Source organism: Sinocyclocheilus grahami, unplaced genomic scaffold (genome assembly GCF_001515645.1).
Source record: "Sinocyclocheilus grahami isolate Dianchi unplaced genomic scaffold, SAMN03320097.WGS_v1.1 scaffold1052.1, whole genome shotgun sequence".
Taxonomy (NCBI): Eukaryota; Metazoa; Chordata; class Actinopteri; order Cypriniformes; family Cyprinidae; genus Sinocyclocheilus; species Sinocyclocheilus grahami.
The window spans coordinates 340,463-360,223 of record NW_015506231.1 but is presented as its reverse complement, the minus strand read 5'-3'; the positions used below and the strand labels follow the sequence as shown (position 1 = coordinate 360,223).

At 37.0% G+C, this 19,761-nt stretch overlaps 1 protein-coding gene across 3 annotated transcripts in view; it reads left to right on the top strand.

The window, feature by feature from the left end:
* Window positions 1-566: 566 nt before the first annotated feature.
* LOC107566161 (tyrosine-protein phosphatase non-receptor type 4-like) overlaps window positions 567-19,761 on the top strand; it is a 36,117-nt gene continuing 16,922 nt past the window's right edge. For all 3 annotated transcript variants that reach the window (XR_001606477.1, XR_001606476.1, XM_016251538.1), the window contains exons 1-12: window positions 567-719; window positions 9,707-9,814; window positions 10,583-10,625; window positions 10,759-10,837; window positions 11,745-11,789; window positions 12,057-12,109; window positions 13,917-14,037; window positions 14,769-14,856; window positions 15,186-15,274; window positions 16,440-16,503; window positions 18,015-18,187; window positions 19,050-19,118. Coding sequence is in view for 1 of the 3 variants with exons in the window: in XM_016251538.1 (XP_016107024.1) it covers window positions 582-719; window positions 9,707-9,814; window positions 10,583-10,625; window positions 10,759-10,837; window positions 11,745-11,789; window positions 12,057-12,109; window positions 13,917-14,037; window positions 14,769-14,856; window positions 15,186-15,274; window positions 16,440-16,503; window positions 18,015-18,187; window positions 19,050-19,118 (1,070 nt within the window). In the remaining 2 variants the exon portion in view is untranslated. The remainder of the gene's footprint in view (window positions 720-9,706; window positions 9,815-10,582; window positions 10,626-10,758; window positions 10,838-11,744; window positions 11,790-12,056; window positions 12,110-13,916; window positions 14,038-14,768; window positions 14,857-15,185; window positions 15,275-16,439; window positions 16,504-18,014; window positions 18,188-19,049; window positions 19,119-19,761) is intronic.

The following is a 19,761-nucleotide window of genomic DNA, read 5'->3' as shown; positions in this document are numbered from 1 at the left end:
CACACAAACTACTCTAATGCTATATTCACCAACAGATCTCCCGAGATAAGAGATGAGAAATGTGGGGGAAAAAATTATAATTGAATCTCTTAAAGGTTAATTTGGGGAAAATGCCAATGGTGTAATTATTATTATAAAGGCCAATTCAGGACTTTTGAACTTTACGATGAACCTGGATCAACAATTGAATCTGTCTTCCCTTTTACTCAAACATTTGAGATTTTTTTTTTATAGTATTGTGTATTGCTGTATATAATAACTCTTCTCTGAGTCCATCCTTTTGTGCCCCATTTGCTGTGAGATATATATTTAGGCACAATGTAGGCTGTACATAAAAAAAATATTAGTTTGTCCTGTGTGCATGTAAGTTGGAGTCTGAATCAGCCTTGAAACGCTGTGATCCAGTTCAACCGGTGCCATCAAAATTGGCTGTGCTGCAATTAAATATTTATAATAATTATTATTCATGTTTTAAATTAATTCTAATTCTAATTCTGACCTGACCTATTATATTATGTTTGAATCATAATACAGGAAGCTAAAGTAGATATCTTTGTGTTACAGACTCTGGTTGGACCGTAATGACCACACGCTTCCGGTTGCCTGCAGGCAGATCCTACAATGTCCGGGCGACGGAGCTGGCACGCGACAGGCAGCGCATCGAGGTGGTCTGCAACATTCTTCTTTTGGACAACACTATCCAGCCTTTTAAAGTCAATGTACGTACTCCTTTAAATGTATTGTGCATAATTCATATTCTAATGATCAGATAAGGAACTAATGATGTGTTAAGCTAACTATGTATATTGTAACTACATTTTCACTGTGATTGTCAGGGTATTGTTATGCAGTTTCTAAAGTGTTCTGTCCTGTGTTTTTGTAGCATGTTGCTTTATGGATGCTAGTGTGTTCTGGGTATTTTAAGGGATAGTTTACCCGAAAATGAAAATTACCCCATGATTTACTCACCCGGCAGCCATCCTAGGTGTATATGACTTTCTTCTTTCAGACGAATCCAATCGGAGTTATAAAAAAAAAATGTCCTGGCTCTTCCAATCTTTATAATGGCAGTGAATGGTGGTCGAGATTTTGAAGCAAAATAAATATAAATATCCATATTTAAAAATGTATGAAAACTTTATAAACCATAACCTCTAGCTTCCGCAAACTGTTGTATGCACGTTCACGAGAGAGTGACGTTCCAGCAGATGATGTAGGACGTAGGCGTAGCCTACTTGAGGGTGAGTACATTTTGGGTGATGGGGTAATTTTCATTTTTGGGTGAACTAACCCTTTACTGGAACATGTCTAAATGCTTACTAGTAGAGTGTTCTGAGTGGAGCCCATGCATGTCCAAATCTCAAATCTCCAAATATTTTGGTTAGTCAGTTGTGTATTTTCACCAATTTCATCATCAGACAAGTGTGATTACTTGTAAAAGTTTTAGCTTATCCCTCTGATCAACAGTCTTTGAGGTATTGAGGTAATTTGAGGTATGATTCAGGTCTGTAATATGGTGCAAGACCAGCTACGCACTGATGTTTAGTACATGTGGGTTTTTGTTCAAATCCCTGTTCCTATGTATTAGCAATAATAATAGTGATGCTTGCTTTTGCAAACACTACTCTCCATTCTGTCCTTAGCAAACACCAGTAATAATGTTAATATCACTTATTATACTATCATTCAAATGTTTGGGGTCAGTATGTTTTTCTGTTTTTTTTTAATAAAAAAATTAATTAATACTTTTATTCAGTAAGGACACATTAAATTGATCAAAGGTGACAGTGAAGACTGATATTTCTACAATCATTTTATTCAAATAAATGCTGTTTTTTTATTTGTTTGAACTTTCTATTCATGAAGAATTCTGAAAACATGTATAGCTGTTTCTACAAAAATATTAAGCAGCACAGCACTGATAATAATAATCATTGTTTCTTGAGCACCAACTCAGCATATTAGAATGGTTTCTGAAGAATCATATGTCAATGAAGACTGGAAAATGGCTGTTAAATTCAGCTTTGCCATTGCAGGAATAAATGACATTCTAAACTATATTAAAATGTTAAACGGTTATTTTAAATGGTAATATTTCACAGTTTTATTTAGCCTATTTTTTATTTTTGATCTTTTAAGCATTTTACACTGTTTGTTAAAGTCTTCCCTTTCCCTTTTCTCTATGATTCAAAGCATATGCATATCTGTTTGAAAATTTCCATGCATAATGGTCGCCATCATCTACATAGTGCTCATGTTCCAGCTAGAGGATAGTGGTGTAATTCTGCTTATAGAAAGGATGCATGCTTGACATTCCGGCAGAATGAAAAGTGGCCCTGAGGGTTCCAGAGATTCATGTACATACTTGCACCTGCAATATATAGGTGCCATGACAGACACACCCCACACACGCGACAAGCAAAGGCACAAATCCCCATCTCTTTCATTTGCTGATCTGATTTCAAAACCCATGTGTTTGCTCATCCTTATCCTCAGCGTTGTGCAAAGTGTTGTGTAAAATGGTCCTTACAGAAAACTGTTATGTCCTGACTTGAAATAAGGGCTTATGCCAACATTGAATTAAAGGTTGCTCCGGTTACAGAAGGTTGGTCAGGTTTTCCTCAGTGGTTATTACCTTTCTATTCCCATCAGTTACATTGCCCAAGGATTTCCTGTGTATCAGGAAGTGTTTTCATATTGAATTGGAGCAAGCAATAAACCTATAAACATCACATGACTGACTTTAAACAGCTGCTGGTCTGTTAGATGAATCAAGGCGTTCTTACTTAGAAGTTGTCTGTCATGCTGCTCTCTGATTTGTAACTAACATTTCCAGGAAAGCCAGTCCTCATGTAATGGCCCCATTGATCAAATTTATGCACTTGCTCTCTGTTCTCATACATTTTTGTGCCAGACCTCTCGGTGACCTAGATAGTCTGGCAGCACAGTGGACCCTTGAGTATAGGGCGCACATGGAACGGAAGCACAAGATCTAATGGAAGGAGAGAGGGAGGATCAGAGGTAAATAATCAAGAGGTGGCTAGGTGTTAAATAAAGCAGGAAGGCTGTTATTTGTGTTACAGAAGTTGATGTTGTAGAGGGACCGTCATAAATATGTCTCAACTGTGTGTTTGAAGAGGTGCATGTTATGTCTGGAATGCAGAGAAGAAGCCAGAAGTTTGTAAATAGTAGACTAGATTGCTATGTTCTAATATATTCTGTCACTTTGATCTTGATTTCCTTATCAGTGGTGCTGTGCGAAGTAGCATTATATTGGGTTTGTACAAATCCCTGACCCTAAGCATTAACCTTTGGCACATGACAGGCATAAATGATGACTCAAATCATAAGACTTTCATTAGGGCTGTCGTGGTGAAGAAATTGAGTGACTCGATATGCGATATTAACTATCTCTCTCTCTCTCTCTCTCTCTCTCAGTGGTATATTAATAAATATATGATAGTAAGTGCTGATTCGTGAACCTGACTGGACAAGCAGCTTTCCAACACATTTGTTGATATTTTAGTAGTATGTATTTTAACAGGGATGCTCATTTTCAACTAGTGATAACTGCAGGCTGGAGCAATGGGTGTGGTGAAAGGTAGGGGTGTGGAGAAAGGTCTTCATGATTGGTCGACAAAGCTGTCTGTCAGGGAGGTTGTGGAGGTAGGGTTAGGGCTGGGTTAGGGGTAGTTTCTGTTGTACTGATTCACCTTTTGGAACGCCTCCTTTCGGCACACCCATTGCTCCAGGCTACAGCTTCCCCAGTTTCCTCATTTTACAGGCTGTCAATGAGTGCAGTTACATTGTTATGCCAGGAGATGGAGGCAAGGGACTGTCTTTATGAGTGTTCAACTAATACATTTAAAAACGATGATTCATTCTTAATTGAAGCAAGGTGTTGAAATTAATTTAACTTTGAGTACCACTTTACAAGGCTCAATTGACGATCAACGCATTACCTGAAGCTTGCGCTGGAGCTGATGTTTCACTTCATAGAAAACAATGCCATTGATTCAGTGCACTGAACAGAGTTGACGACGCCTGTCATGAGAAATCCCCTTAAACGGTGAAAGAATGCTATGACAAAGATATCGCTTTCATCTTCTGGCAAACTGATTTTTTTCCACAAATATATTACTTGACCTGAAGAAGGACAGACGCAGGTAATCTTGCATGCTCAGCAAGGGTGTAAATTTCACAACAGTAGGGGGGAACAATAAACATAATTTCTCAAGAGCAATTTTCGAAGGGGACACAAATAATAAAGCCAAAATGGTAATTGTAAGGATAGATAAGTGTACACAGAATGTGTACATAGCATGGAGATCGAGTTTAAATATGAGTTAGGTTCATAGACTCACCACGCGGTCATATTACAATTATTAAATTATCTTGAGTCCTCCACAAAATATTTTAGGTTTCGTCTGGAATTGAGGACGTCTCTTATTTAGATATTCAACTACAGCAAGTCCACATCTGCGGCTGCCAAACTGCATCTAAACATCATATAGGTTGTTTGCAATCATGTGATTCTGATGACATGCGAAATTCAGATGGAGGGCAGGAACTGAAAAACAGAATGGATGAGATGGAGGACAGTCCATACTGTACTGGTTTAGACATGATTACAAGAGAAAGGTATAAACAGAAAGTCACAACATATGTTGGACGTGATCCTAATGTTATGAAGAGGAGCGAATTTTTTATTTGTTTTTTTGTTTTTTTACTAAATTGAAATACTTGCCTGCCATCGAGAGAAAAAGCGAGAGATTCTGAGCATCAGAGGCATAAATCCCCCCCACAATTTACTCCCCTGATGCTCAGTCAATCTCTCTCTCCTTTGCTCTGTCTGTTTACAAATCTACGGAACCTATTAACAAATCACAATGGTAAACATTGGTACACATTTGGCGCCTTTCCACTAAATGGTACGGCTCGGCTCGGCTCGGCTCAGTTTGCATTTCCATTGCAGTTTAGTACTGCTTTAGAGTGGGTGGAATGTCGTTATAATTGTGCCGTGACCTAAAAAACTTTTTCATTCCGTGTCGTCCCATCAAGCTCTCGCTGAATCCGCTCCTTGGCAATCAACGAGAGGAACGTCTGTACTTCCTCAACAGACCGTGAAACAGACATTATTTTGATGTTTTAAAAACGTGCGCTCGTTCAAAACTGTTGCGTTCGAAGGATTTTGTTCGGATTTTGCGTTCGGATTTCGAAGGATACAACTGATGGACACTTCGGGCTCCCATGATCCTTTGCGCAGATTCTTCGCATGATGACGGTGCCTCCGTGTGGGCACATGATGATGACGCATGAAGGGCACTTCAAGAAACAGTTGTTTGGTCTCCTACACCCTTCAACCCTTCGAAGATCTCACTCCGGAGGGTAAACCCTTTAAAGGGATTAGGGCATAGGGATGAGCCCTTCCGAATGGAAAGCAGGGTTAATAGCGGGTCTGTGTCTCGTGTCACTAGTTCAGTGACGCAGGTAGTGGCGATTCTCTCCGGCAAATCAGTGATCAGCAGGGTTTACATGTCACATTTTTAGGGATGCCGCGCTGAGCTAAAGATGATCACCGCTAAACTGAAGCGCTCTTAACTTAACCAAACGCATTCTATATGAGATAAATCAGATATACATCAAATAAACACAATATTACAACGTACAATTGCACAAAAGGCTGCAAACGAACAGCGCGCATCTGAAGTGTCTCTGAAGGAAATAATGCATTATTTATCGGCTTTAAGATATCGCCCAAATTTTCTTATCAGGCCGATACCGATAACAGAAAAAAATGAGCATTTATCGGCCGATACCGATATGGTGGCCGATATATCGTGCATCCCTACACATTTTGGTAACAGTACGGCTCGCTTGGAACCTCAGCCGAGATGGTACTGAAAAAAGTACCAGGTACTAATTTTTTGTTTGTTAAAAAAGGTGCGTTTGTTCAAAACAGTTGCGTTCAATCCTTCGCTGGCTGTGCTGATTTAAATCTGCACTGTTATGTTATGTCTGTTATGTCTCGTGTTGCCAGTTCAATGACGCAGGTAGTGACGATTCTCTCCGGCCAATCTGTGGTAACGTTTTGGTAACGGTATGGTTCGCTTGGAACCTCAGACCTGGTCCGACTGAAAAAAGTATCAGGTACCAGGTACTGTACACAGTGGAAACCCCCCCAAAAGCGAGCCGTGCCGTACCATGCAGTGGAAAAGCGCCTATAGTCTTAATGACGTAAAAAGAGCCTGTTGGTGTAAAACTATTACTCTTCACTCTTATGATGATTAACTTTTTGAACATTCAATACAAATGCATTGTGTAAATCAAGAAGGGCATAGCCTCGTAAAAAAAAAAAAAAAAGTGAACATCGCGGTTGTGGTGGCTGCTTGTTATACTCTGCGATTAGTCACGCATAGCCAGACCTTCAGACTGATTGCAGAAGGTCTCGGTACCATGGCCGTTTCTCAATACCAAGTATGCAAAGTTTGGACTTGTGTCCTTTTAGTTTGGACTTGGAAATCAAGACCACTAATTGGCTACTAGTGATAAAGTTTAGCCCAGTGCCACTTTATGCAAATGAGAAGCAACACCAGGGTTTAAAATAAGGATATTTGCCCAGTCAGACCAGTAGTTTAGATTTATACTCTCTCACATTGACCCAGGATTAACAGGCCATCCTTTGCTCTGGATGCATTTAACATGCTTAGGTGGCCTCAGTGGCATGAGCTTAGAAGGAAATTTGTATCAGAAGTTGAGCTATTTTGATGAAAAATTATGATATTACATTTTCCTTTCTAAACATGTACTGATGAATCTTGCACACTAACCCCAAAAATGTGTATTAAGAAAGCAAATAATAATATGATTTCATGCTGGCAAAAACTGTGGCCTAATTGTCCATATACTTTGTTGGCCTCCTGTGCAGTACCAGTCTTTCCATGGTATCAAAACACAGATGTCATAACTAGACTGTGTTAGCTGCTGTTTCTTTGGTTGCCGTGTGTAGATGACTGACTTGTTTTCAAAACACTCACAGGCTTCGTGCAGACCTTCAATCTCTGGACAAGCTGCCACACGTCTGCTTGCATTTCTGTCATACTGAACTCCTCTCCTGCTTTAAAGTTGGCATGAAATGTAAATTCACCATATCTATTTTCAAAATGCATGTTATTGATCTTATTGTGAACAATTCATCTGAGCATTTATCAGTTTTTATTTTACATTTGACACCAAAATATCAAAACTTGATCTTCTGGTAAAACAACAGTCTTCTCTCTGATGACATATGCTGGGCTTATCCAATCATTTTATCTGCTTGGACCCCAGTGCAAGCTAATATTCAGCAATTCTGCCTCCATCCAGTGAACAACTGAATGATAGAGCCAACCAAGTCCCTGCCTACATTTATTTTTTTTGATAATCTGATTTATGCCACAATATTGAAGAAAAGAGCTGTCAGAACTATTTCTGTTTCATTATGTTTTTCATGTACATAACACACATTCATTAGAAATGCCACAGTGGAATCCCACTTCCACTTTTGACCGTTAGTTCAGTAGACTTCTGTTGGAAATGCACACTTAAGCCACGAGGTATGAGACCGCAGCAAATCTACTCTCAGACACTTTAATTAGAGTGTAAATCTTCACAAAAGTGCTGAGGGCAGGGGAAGGAAAAACGAGGGCTCAAAAGTCCCGGAAATTTGTTCATATCTACTTCCTAAAAAACATTTAGAAGACTCAAAGCCTATATAAACACTTCCTGTTTTGGATATACCTGACATTTTCCAGCAATGTACCTTTTATACATTGTTTTCTTTGCTGCTGACATTGTCAGTGGGGCCTATACGTATGATTGTCGCCCAAGGAGAAAATAATTTACAGGCTATGCCTGTAAGACATATTTGTTGTTGATAATGGCTCTTATGCTGATATACAAAACAAATCACACATGTGATCACACGTTAAGTCTGGGGTCAGTAAGATTTTTTATGTTTTTTAAAATAAGTTCCCCATGCTCATCACTGCTGTATTTATTTGATCAAACATACAGAAACTAAATAAAAACTTAATATTGTGAAATATTATTATAATTTAAAATAACAGTTTTCTATTTTAATGTACTTTAAAATATAATTTATTACTGTGATGCAAAGCTGAATTTTCATCAGCCATGAATCCAGTCTTTATTGTCACATGATCCTTCAGAAATCATTCTAACATGCTGATTTTTTTTTATATCAATGTTGGAAACAGTTGTGCTGCCTAATGTTTTTGGAACAGCATTAATTCATACTAGAAATCTTTTCTAACCATAACACGTCCTTGCTAAAAAAAATAAAAAATACTGAAAGAAAAAAAATTACTGACCCCAAACATTTGAATGGTAGTGTATGTTGTTAACATGACTAGGGTCCTGAAAGGGATTTTAAAAATGTTGGGTTTTGGCATTGTTTTCCTATTGACTCTCTACAGTCCTCATATATTATATGTACGTGTATTTGCATTGATTTACCTGTTCTCTGTAGATCCCAACTTCTTGCACACCACAATTGGTTGATTGTGTACAATGCCTGTATGCTATTGGTCCAAACTATTTCTACTATATATCCTTACAATAGGAAAACTAAGGCAAACAAAGCCTGTGTGTTTTACTCCATTTAGAATAGAAATACAGACATATCTAAATTTAGAAATCCAGGACATGTCCGGGAAAAAGAGGATGTATAGTCACCCTAACCATGACGATGGAATTACAAATAACATTAAAGTGCAAATTCGCTTTGAATTTTTAAATTTGATCTATAATTGTGTTTTATTTTTAATTTTTCCATGTGAAATGTCAATATGTATGTTCTATTTGCGCTCCATATTTCTGTATTTCCTCGCCCACTTTGCAGCTCTGCAGAGGTGTTAGACTGTCCGTTTACTCTCGACTGGCCTGTCATTCATTCAGCTAATGTGACTTGCCATATTTTGTTTATTGAGCAACACAGCGTGTGTGTGGTTTGAACTGTCTGTCTGTGTTTCTCAGGAGGCATGTGTTCAGAATATGCTGTCTTGGCATTTCCAAGACCATTTAAAAGTGTAAAACAGGAAATAAAAGCGCTGCTAAAGCCCCAGCTCTGCTGTCAGGATGCTATAACGGATCTGACAGCCAATAAAACCGGCCTATTACGTCTGACTATTTCTAACTACCAAAGTGGCCTGGCCTTTACTAGAGAGATGGGCATACTTCCTGTTTGACATTGCTGCTGATGTCAGCCACTCAGCTGCAAAGATGCACATGATTATCGTGGCAACAGCAATGTTTAATGAGGCTTTGCTTTTAGTCTGCAGCCTGATATGGTTCATTTATAATGTTAAACCGTACTCTAGATTACCCTTTTTAAATTATACTAGCTGGACAACATTGCAAACTGAAAATGTCCAACATTGCAACATGCAAAATGAAAGTGAAGAAATGAGGATAGAAATATATTATTGTATAATAGTATTGAAGTCATTATATTTCAATAGGAGATGATTGTATTTAACAATGGATTCAAATTCAAATATTTAAATAATAAATACAAAAAGAAAATTTTCTAATATGCAAATATATTGAAATGATTAAAATTCTAACAAAATATTCAAATACATTCTTACACTTATCCTTTCAATTTTCTTTTCTCTGTGTGTGTGTGTGTGTGCATACTCTGTAGAAGCACGATCAAGGACAGATCCTACTGGACGCTGTCTTCAAGCACCTGGAGCTGACTGAGAGAGACTATTTTGGGTTGCACCTGGCTGACGACTCCTCTGATAGCCCGGTGAGTTCAAAGGTCAAGCTCAAAGATGTGCCGGAGCCGAGCCGGTCTGCCCTCAGGGATTCATGAAGGTTTTGTTTGGAGCATTTGAGGCTTGAGTGTGTGAATGGGCAGTATTCCTGAAATAGGTTCACATTCAGTAATGTAGGACACACAAAGGTTCAGGTTTAAACATTCTGTCCCCCCCCCCCCCCCCCCCCTTTTGGGTGGCCCAACTCAATATTCAATTTTAGCAGAATATTAGACTAATGATAAGACTGGATTCTTCATCTCATGTGAGTTTGAGTTTAAGGGAAGAAAGTGTTTTAATGAGTAAATCACAAAACATTGGTGTATATTCTCCTAAAATCTTACAGTGGATGTTTTATCAATATATTATGTACTTAAAAAATACATAATTCAGATGAAAGCAAACACATTAGATGTCTGTATGTATACTATCAGCATTCAAGTTACACCTTCATCGGCCTACCAGTAGGCATCTACCAATCGCTCGATCTGTGGCTGAAAAGACTTTGTAGTTATATCGATTCAGTTGAAACTGGATCAAAGTTAAAGAGTTTTTTACTTGACAAACACACTCATTTTGTCTCGGTTTGTGTTGTAACTGCAGATAAGTACATCTCCACCTCCCCACAGTAGAAAACTCAAGCCTATTGAATGATTGAGTGACTTTAGGCTGTGTTAGGCTGTTGCCATGTTATTAAGGTTTTTCTTCCCCTCTCTCTATCTCTGTCTCTCTTTTTCTTTCTCTCAATCAATAATTTATAGAGGTGGCTGGATCCAAATAAACCCATAAGAAAGCAATTAAAAAGTAAGTAATTTTATAAAAGGCACCAGACTAGGCTGTTGTTTACCACCAGCCATTGATTATTCTTCTCCTTTTTTTATGTGTACATCTTTGTACTTACACACAGTAACTTATGTTCTGGTGAATTAAATGCTAGGGGGCTCTCCACATCATCTGAACTTCCGGGTGAAATTTTTTGTGAGTGAACCCAACAAACTTCAGGAAGAATACACACGGTGAGTCATCTGTATTTTGGTTATATTTTAAATGTGTTACATTTTTTACATTTTGCCAACTTTTAAGGGTACACTATAATTTGATGTCATGGAGTCTTTCTTTTATATTTCTTTAGCAGACTTGAATCTCTGATGTTGTAATCCTCATTTCTAAGAGGCTATAAAGAAGTGCTGTAATACAGAGATCCAAAATAGTTCAGAGAAGTATAGGCTTAGAGCAGAAATATGAGTAAAGCAGTACATGAGTAAAACTACAGTTATTGACATCCTCACCCGAATTGGAGATGGTGATTCATAGTCAAGTGATTATGTTGCATTAACTCTGTATTGTTCTTGTAGCTCAAACAGTAGAGAATGGCACTAGCAATGACAAGGTCATCAAGGCTTCAGTACCCAGGGAATGCATGAACAAATAAAACAAATGCTGTTGAAGCCACTTTGAAGGAAACCAACTGCCAAATGCATTCAGTAAATGCCAATGCCATGGAGGAAAACGAGACAAAAATATTGGTGACAAAATGGTAGAAGTAGTTCAAACAGAAGAGCATGGTCATGGGTTCGATTCCCCATTAAAGCAAGAACTGATAAAATATGTACCTTGAATGCAACAAGTCATTTTGGATAAAAAAAAAACATTTGCCAAATGTGTAAATCTTAATTTTATAATCAAATTAGACAAATTTGGACACCTTGTAGCCATGTTTTGGCTTGGCTTTGCTTGGTTAGATAATAATGCAGTTCTATTTAATGTTAGTTAAACTCCCTGTACTGTGTTTTATGTAGGAAGTTTGATTTAATATTTATTATATTTTTAATATTTAAAAATGTACCTCATGAACAATACATTTTAGTTATTTTTAGTCTTTTGGCTCATTATTTGTCATGTTTTTTTTAAAAATCCGTGTAGGTACCAGTATTTTCTACAGATTAAGCAGGACATACTCAGTGGAAGGTGAGCTGGATCATGATCATGTGTGGCTGTTTTTAACTGTAAATCTCTTCCTAAATCCAGTTGAATAGTTTGTGTGTTTGATTCAGTTATAAATTATATCTGTAACTAGTGCTATGTAGATTTGTCCCTTCTATATTCATCTTGTGATACCACTGCAGTTTGTGCTTCTGAAGTTACATTTTCTTTAATGTTTACTTAAATACAGTAATTTGGTTTGATCTCCATCATTTCACACTGTTAATTCAATATCATTTATATCCTTCCCAGACTGCCTTGTCCGCACAATACTGCCGCACTCCTGGCATCGTACGCTGTTCAGTGTAAGTATGAGTCATGTATCTACATGACAAAGAAGCCACAATCTAAATCCATTTTTTTTAAGTGGAACAGTATGTGGCAGTCAATTACATGTGGTTTGTTTTCATTCTGGTTTGGTCTCACTATCTTTAATGTTACAATTTTAAATCATTTTAATGTTACATTTGATGTCAGAACAAGAGGAGCCTGTAATTCTCTATTTCGTGAGTGAGAGGAATTGATAGCAATTTAGCATAGCAGCAGAATTATAATTAAAATTGGTTTCCACCAATGTTATGTCCCCCGTTTCTTTTTCTGCGTCAGGCAGTATATTACGGTATCATGCAAACTCAAATCCAGTACTGAGCTTCCAAGCAAACCACCGAAGTACAACAGCGCAAGCTCAGCACGGCACATTCCATCTGTGCACAACCTCAACGCTTAACAAGCACTAGCTTGTAAAGCAGGAGTACATGCGAGCAAGAAATCTCTCTGAAGCACAGCAGGCACTAACCCAGCCCAGCACATCTTAGTTAACCTAATAGTGCCCATTCAAGACGGAGCAGTGATATGGCATATCCCGGGCCCTCGGGGGTCCGCTTGCCAGATTGAGCTCAGCAATAATGACTCTTGACAGATTGCTGTAGTGAGCACATTTGCTCCGGTCTCTCCGGGGCTTTTAGCTTGCAGTTTTGGCACTATATAGGTCAGAGGGGATTCTGTTGAGCCCGGTTGCCTAGGACAGCGCTATCTATTGCAACACATTTTGTTTGCTTTGGGGTTTACTGACAAGCTGCCATAGTGGCAAAATTGATGCTAAATGCTACAATTTTTTTTTGTGTCAAAGATTTACTAGTGCTTATGTGTGTTACATGATAATAAATATTGTAACAGGTGTTTAATAATACTAAACTGAAGCATTTGTGTGTTTTATATATTGTTTTGTTTTATTGTTGTATGTTTTATATATTTTTGAAGAAAATTTATATTGTTTATCTCAACAAAGTTTTTTATTTATTCACTTTTAAAACACTCGTTTCGTGGTACAGCCTCAAACTTAATATATTTTTGCATATATAAAATACATAGTATATTTTATTTTTACAATCAAACACTTCAAATTAAAATGTACGCATTTTAATCGTTGTTTTCAATGTTTTTTTTTTTTTCAAATATAATATGAATTCAATATAATTATTGTATACTACAGTTCAAAAATTTGTAGTAGGTAAGATTGTTTTAATGTTTTTGAAAGACCACTCTTATACTCACCAGGGCTGCATTTATGTAAAGTCAGAAATATTGTAAAATATTATCATTTAAAACAACTTATGTATTTTAATATGTTTTAAAATGTATTCTATACCTGTGATGGCAAAGCTGAATTTTCAGTCTTTAGTGTCACATGAACACAACATAAAATCATTCTAATATACTGATTTGGTGCTCAAGAAACATTTCTTATTAGAACAGTATTTATTTTTATTATTTATTGTTTGTTTATAATATAAAAGTCATTACTGTCAAGTTTGATCAATTTTAATGCATCAATAAAAGTATCAATTATTTAAATATATATATATATATATATATATATTGTAAAAAAAGGAAAAATCTTCAATATATATAAAAAAAATGTAGGGCATTGTGCTCAGATTTTTTGGTCGCATAATAATCAGTGTAAATCACAAACAAAGCAAGGGATTAAGAGATTTAGGCAGCAGTGATCCTATCCCTTTATATACAGTATTAGGTGACATGGTCTGCATGTCTGCATGGTCTGCGTTACGGCTGTTATCCGTAACGCTGTGCTTGTATTGTGTGATTCAGCTGAGCTGGGTGATTACTGTGAGGCTGAGAATTTGCCAGGAAACCTGTCTGAGTTCTGCTTCATCCCCAACCAGCCTCAGGGCTTTGAAAAAGAGGTCACCAAACATCACCAGCAACACAGGTAAGAGTCACCACTCTAAACTCACTTTGGAACAACTCTGGCCATTGTCGCTGCACTATTCTAATAAGAAAATCCTATTACTGTTAGAAATTTGACGCAATGGAGTCTTGCTGATTTCACATATATGACCCTGCCTGTGAAAACCCAGCTAAAGTAATTTTTTTGTGATTTACTGTACTACATAAAATCGTCCTTCATAAAGATGTAAAGAACATTCTGTGAAAATAACATTATATCTTTAATATTGACTGAGTAAGCTCATGTCAAAGATTGAAATCATAGTGAGATTAATTGTTGAAATCAAACTTGGATGCTTGTTATCTCATAATTAGATTTTGAGACTTTAGCTTGGATTTCACAGACAGGGTCACATATGGCTTTATGAATATTCATGACGACTCGCATGTGTTAGTTAACATACTCACGTGTGCTTTCACAGTGTTCATGGCTCAGTACGCCCACTCTAGAGCTGTGCTGAGAACAGGAAGCTCATTGTCCTACGCATCTTAGCCTTACTGACAAATCGGTGGATTCTGACTATATATAGTATATATTTATATATATATATATATATATATATATATATACACACACACACATCAATTTATGCAATTTACACAAAAGTTGTGTACACACACTTGGCTCTACTACACTGTCTTGTGATGTGAATCGGAAGCATATGTCTTCATTTTTGACTCTTTATTCTCCCCTTTTTTCTGGCCTGGGCACAGTGGACTTACCCCAGCACAGTCTGAATTCAATTACCTGGACACGGCACGAACGTTGGAACTTTATGGAGTGGAACTGCACTATGCAAGGGTAAGTGAGTCAGAGCTGCTTCTTTGTGTATCTGCACAGAAGCCTCTGTGCTACATATAAAGATAATCAATGAAACATCAACGTTTCTGTATGGCTTTAGAAGACTATGATCACCATCTGTGCTTTCATTGTATGGGAAAGAGCAGTATTAACATTTTGCTGAGCATTTAATTAAGTTATTTAGGCTTGGAACGAAAAAAGATGATCAAATGATCTTTCATTTAGAGTTTTCTGTTTTGGGTAGACTAACTCATTACACAGCACAGTTTCGAAAACACTAAATGGTCCTCATTAATAATTTCAGATTTTCTCTCTGTTCTTGCTTTCAGGATCAAAGCAACACAGAGATTTTCATAGGCTTGATGTCAGCTGGCATTGCCATTTACAAGAACAGGGTACGAATCAACTACTTTCCATGGTAAGTGAAGCAGAATTTTTGACCAATCAGATTTTGTAGTGGGCTACACTGCATGAAGCATCGGAAATAAAAGCCAGGCAACCAACAAACTGTCCTATAGCTTGTTGTGGCTGCAGAGATTTATATGGAAGAGAGAGCTTCCATTACTTTGTGGAAGGATTTTTTTTATTATTATTACTAATTTTTTGTTATTGATGTTTATTTACTGAACATTGATTTTAATATTGCTGTTAATTATTTTTGTAAGGTTTAAGTTTTGCATTTAAACAGATTTTTTTTTGAAGATGTATTTATATCAACAATTTTTACCAGTTGCTCTAAATTGGTCTAATACTAACATTTGAACAGCTTTTATATATTTTTATTATTATTATTATTTTTGTATATGTAAGCAAACAAAATTCCACACTTATGAAGCTAAAATATATCATGGGGGTTCTAAATGTTCAGGCATTTTTGTTTGCACTCATTTCAAATTGTGCAGAATACTAAATGATCCAATGTAAATGTAAAGAGCGGCACCCAAATCTTCATCAGGCAAAGCTTTATTCCCCCTCCACCACCAGGCTGTTTTTTTGGCACACAAGCCAATCTGCTTCTGTAACTGTAGTCCAAGCATCTCCCTTTTGAAATACACGCACAGATGCTTTCCAGGCAAACTATGTTTAGCCCAGAAGAGAACAGGGGCTGTTTGCCATAGATGTCAACTAACCTCTCAGTGCAAACGGTTGCACTTATTGATTATTTTATCGCCCCTGCAGTTAAAGATGCAAGTGACTGTTAAAAAAAGCGTATATATCATACTATGCCGACTAAAATAGAAAATAGGTGGAAGCCAATGAAGGATGTTCTTTAAAGACAATTGAGGTTCAGTTTGACCTGCCTGGGTCATTGACTTTGTGAGTTGTGTGTTGTGCTGGGATTGTGTGACAGAATGTATCTAAGGTGGTTGAGGCTGCTCCAGCATGTGTTTATTCAGATATTTGAGTGTGTGTGTGTGTGTTGTGTAGAATATATTTAGCTTCAGTATGAGTCATATTTTAATAGGAGTGAGGCTTAGAGACACACAAAGGGCCGTGAAATGGGTTAGTGAATTTTAACAGCTCAGAATATGTGTTTGTTGCAGCCCTTGAAAATGCCAACATTTTTTTTTCTTCTATTTTAGGTTGAAGATTGTAAAAATATCTTTTAAATGCAAACAGTTTTTCATCCAGCTGAGAAAAGAGGCGGTAAGTGGTATACTTTTTATTTATTTTTTTCATACTGTCATTCTTGATCAGTAAGGCAAGGCTACATAAAACTGCATCCAGAACACATTTAACTTTGGCCATGTAATGCATTTCTGAGTAAAATAGCAAACATTGTTTGCAAAGGCATTGCCAGCTACCTCACAATATGATGCATATTGCAAAACAAATGTCACGACTCACAATGTGTCACAATATCATAATTATGTTGTGATTGAAAATGTAGGGCATGATATTCAATTATAAAATAAAGGTGACCAAGCTTTTTCAGTGGTGGCACCTAATTTGTGGAATAGTTTACCTGTACACATAAGAACTGCTCAGACTGTTGGAATTTTTAAGTCATTACTTGAGACACACCTGTATTCCTTGGCTTTTATTTCGAGCTGAGCTGAGACATTGTGATGTTGTTTTAAAATGTATTTATTTTTTTTACTGTATTTGTCTTGTTTGTGTATGCGTTTTTCCGGACATTGTTAAGCACTTTGGTCAACCATGGTTGTTTTTAAATGTGCTATATAAATAAAATTGAACTGAGCTGAACTGATAGGGTGCACAAATAGTTACATTATTAAATATTAATATATTAAAATTATAATATTAAAACTGTATAGATTATATGAATTTTTTGTGATGTGTGGCAGCACATATGTGTGTATATGTGTGCATCCATATCGTTTTCATCTTACTGATTACAATGTGTAAAATCATAAATTGACCCCAATAGACATCACTCCCATTTACAAACTGCAGGGAGCAGTAACCTCTATTAATAAGCCATCTTCCTCAGGCAATATCAAATTAAAGAGCATATTGGCTCCCATAGCACCACTGATCTTTGTTTATTTGAAATCCCTCTGTAATTACTGCCCTGCTGTCAGTGGTGATGTGGAGAGAGATAGACACTCTTTACAGCTTATTAATTATGGAGAGTAGACGATGCATTTTGCATGTGGGGGAGCGGGATGAGACCTGACATTAGAGTCGCGGTGATTGCTGAGACACGACGAGAACCTGTGTGCCTGAACCGGGTCTCCACAGTGCCACAGACCCTCTGCTGGAGACCTCAAAACACCCCAGCGGTGTGAGTAATGCACAGGGGCATTTCAGAAGCAGTTGTACTAAAAGCAGAACTCGATGTCATGGTCCATAATTGATGCCCAGATGGCACAGCTTGGCTGAGTGGGTACGATTTCCTTGGACCTTGGTCACAGAACCAAAAACAGTCTGGGAAGTGCATTTATCCCCCTCTGGAGTCCCCAGTGACCAATGGAGTCTCGCAGATTGGAGTGTCAGTCCTAATAGGTCTCTCTAGAGCAGAGCTTTCTGGGTACTTTGGCCAGGTTTCAAATGGAGGTCCATGTTCGCGACGGCATAACATTCAGAGCAGGGAATGTAAATGTCTCCAGCATCTCCTTTGTTTTTATGTTAAGCATGCAGAATGCTTGATTTAATAACCTTAAGATCCTTTTTTCCCCCCTTTTTACCTACAGCATGAGACGAGAGATACATTGCTCGGTTTCAACATGGTAAACTACAGGGCCTGTAAGAACCTCTGGAAGGCCTGTGTTGAAAACCACACCTTCTTTCGGCTAGATCGGCCCGTTGCTCTGCAGAAGAACTTCTTTGCACACTATTTCAGTTTGGGCTCCAAGTTCCGATACTGGTAAGACGGTCCTCCAGTGTTCCTACATACACATCCTTTTTTAAATGGGCCCAAATGTGGTGCATGTACAGTAGTTTGAAGATGTGCAGCTTGTTGATCTAAATTGCCATCAGTAAAGTTTTTTATTTTTTATTTGTCTGCTTGCCCAGTCAGGCTATTAGTTCATACAGCCCTACCAACTACCAACTTTTCATTTCCCTATGCATGCTACATTATGTATTTTAAAATTGGTATAATTTTTTAACATGTATTTTTTTTAATGTTTAAATTTAATCTTAAAAAGTAATTTTTTAAATACATGTTAAGTTAGTTTACAAATAAAATTTGCAATGGATAACTATATATTAAAATATATATAATTATTTCGGAAAACTAAGTCAGCAGATTATTCTTATGTTGAACGCTTGTTATGCAGAACAGTGTAAAAGTTGTTTTTACAATTTCCAAAATGTTCATTTTGTGTTGCATTTACAATTTTTTTTTTTCTGAGCATAAATTCATAGAATTTTTGTTTCAGTCTTGTCATCTGCAATAGTCGCTTATGTGCTGAGGGAGGCCACAGTCATCAAAATGCTTGACCTTAGTCGACACTAACAAATACTCTAGTAAATCCTGGGGATAAACTTTTGAAAAATTGATGATGCTCTTTTAGCCAATTTTAGATGTATGGAAACTAGGAAGAGGAGGTGATGAATAATTCATCTTGCGATGCTTTCTAGATTTATAAGCATTTATTGGTAGTCACTATAGTATATAAAACATATTTGAACTCTGTAGCTTTGAGCACTAAGAGCTTTGAATGTCACATTATATGTTGTGAAATTGAGAAATATGGTTTGAATCATTACACATCTCTTCACAGTGGGAGGACGGAAGCACAATCTGTTCAGTATGGCAAGGAGAAGGGAATCAAGGACCGAGTGTTTGCAAGGTAATGTGTGCTTGTACTTCAGGGATTTTGTGTTGGTGACTGGTTATGATACGATTCTTCAGTTAATGATCATTAGCATATTCATTTGAGAACTTTCTTAAAAAATAAACTACCAGCTGGTGAGGAGGAGTAACTTGGATCAGAAGGTGAACATTCAATGAATCTTTACATGAAGTTTTGAGAGTCATGTTGAGATCAAAGTCCTTTTCAAGCAAGTCAGTTGACTCGGTGGTCACCGTTTTAGTAACACCCACGGGTAGATATTTCTAGTCATTAAAGTACAGCTCCTATCTACTAAAACTATTCAAAACTGTTTGTCAAGCTTATGTTTTAGTAATGTATATCAAATCACTTCTGAAAACAGTGTAATGTAAGGGATTTTTTTTAGTTCAAATCAGGCAATTATAATGCTATACTACCATTCAGGAGTTTTGATTTCAATTTTTTTTTTAAGAAATCTCTTATGCTCACAAAGGCTGTAAGAAGTAATAGCAGTAATACTGTGAAATATTATTATTATAAGAAAACTTTTTTATGTTTTCTATTTTAATATATTTTAAAATGTAATTTATTCCTGTGAAAACTGAATTTTCAGTATCATTACTCCAGTCTTCAGTGTCACATGATCCTTCAGAAATCATTC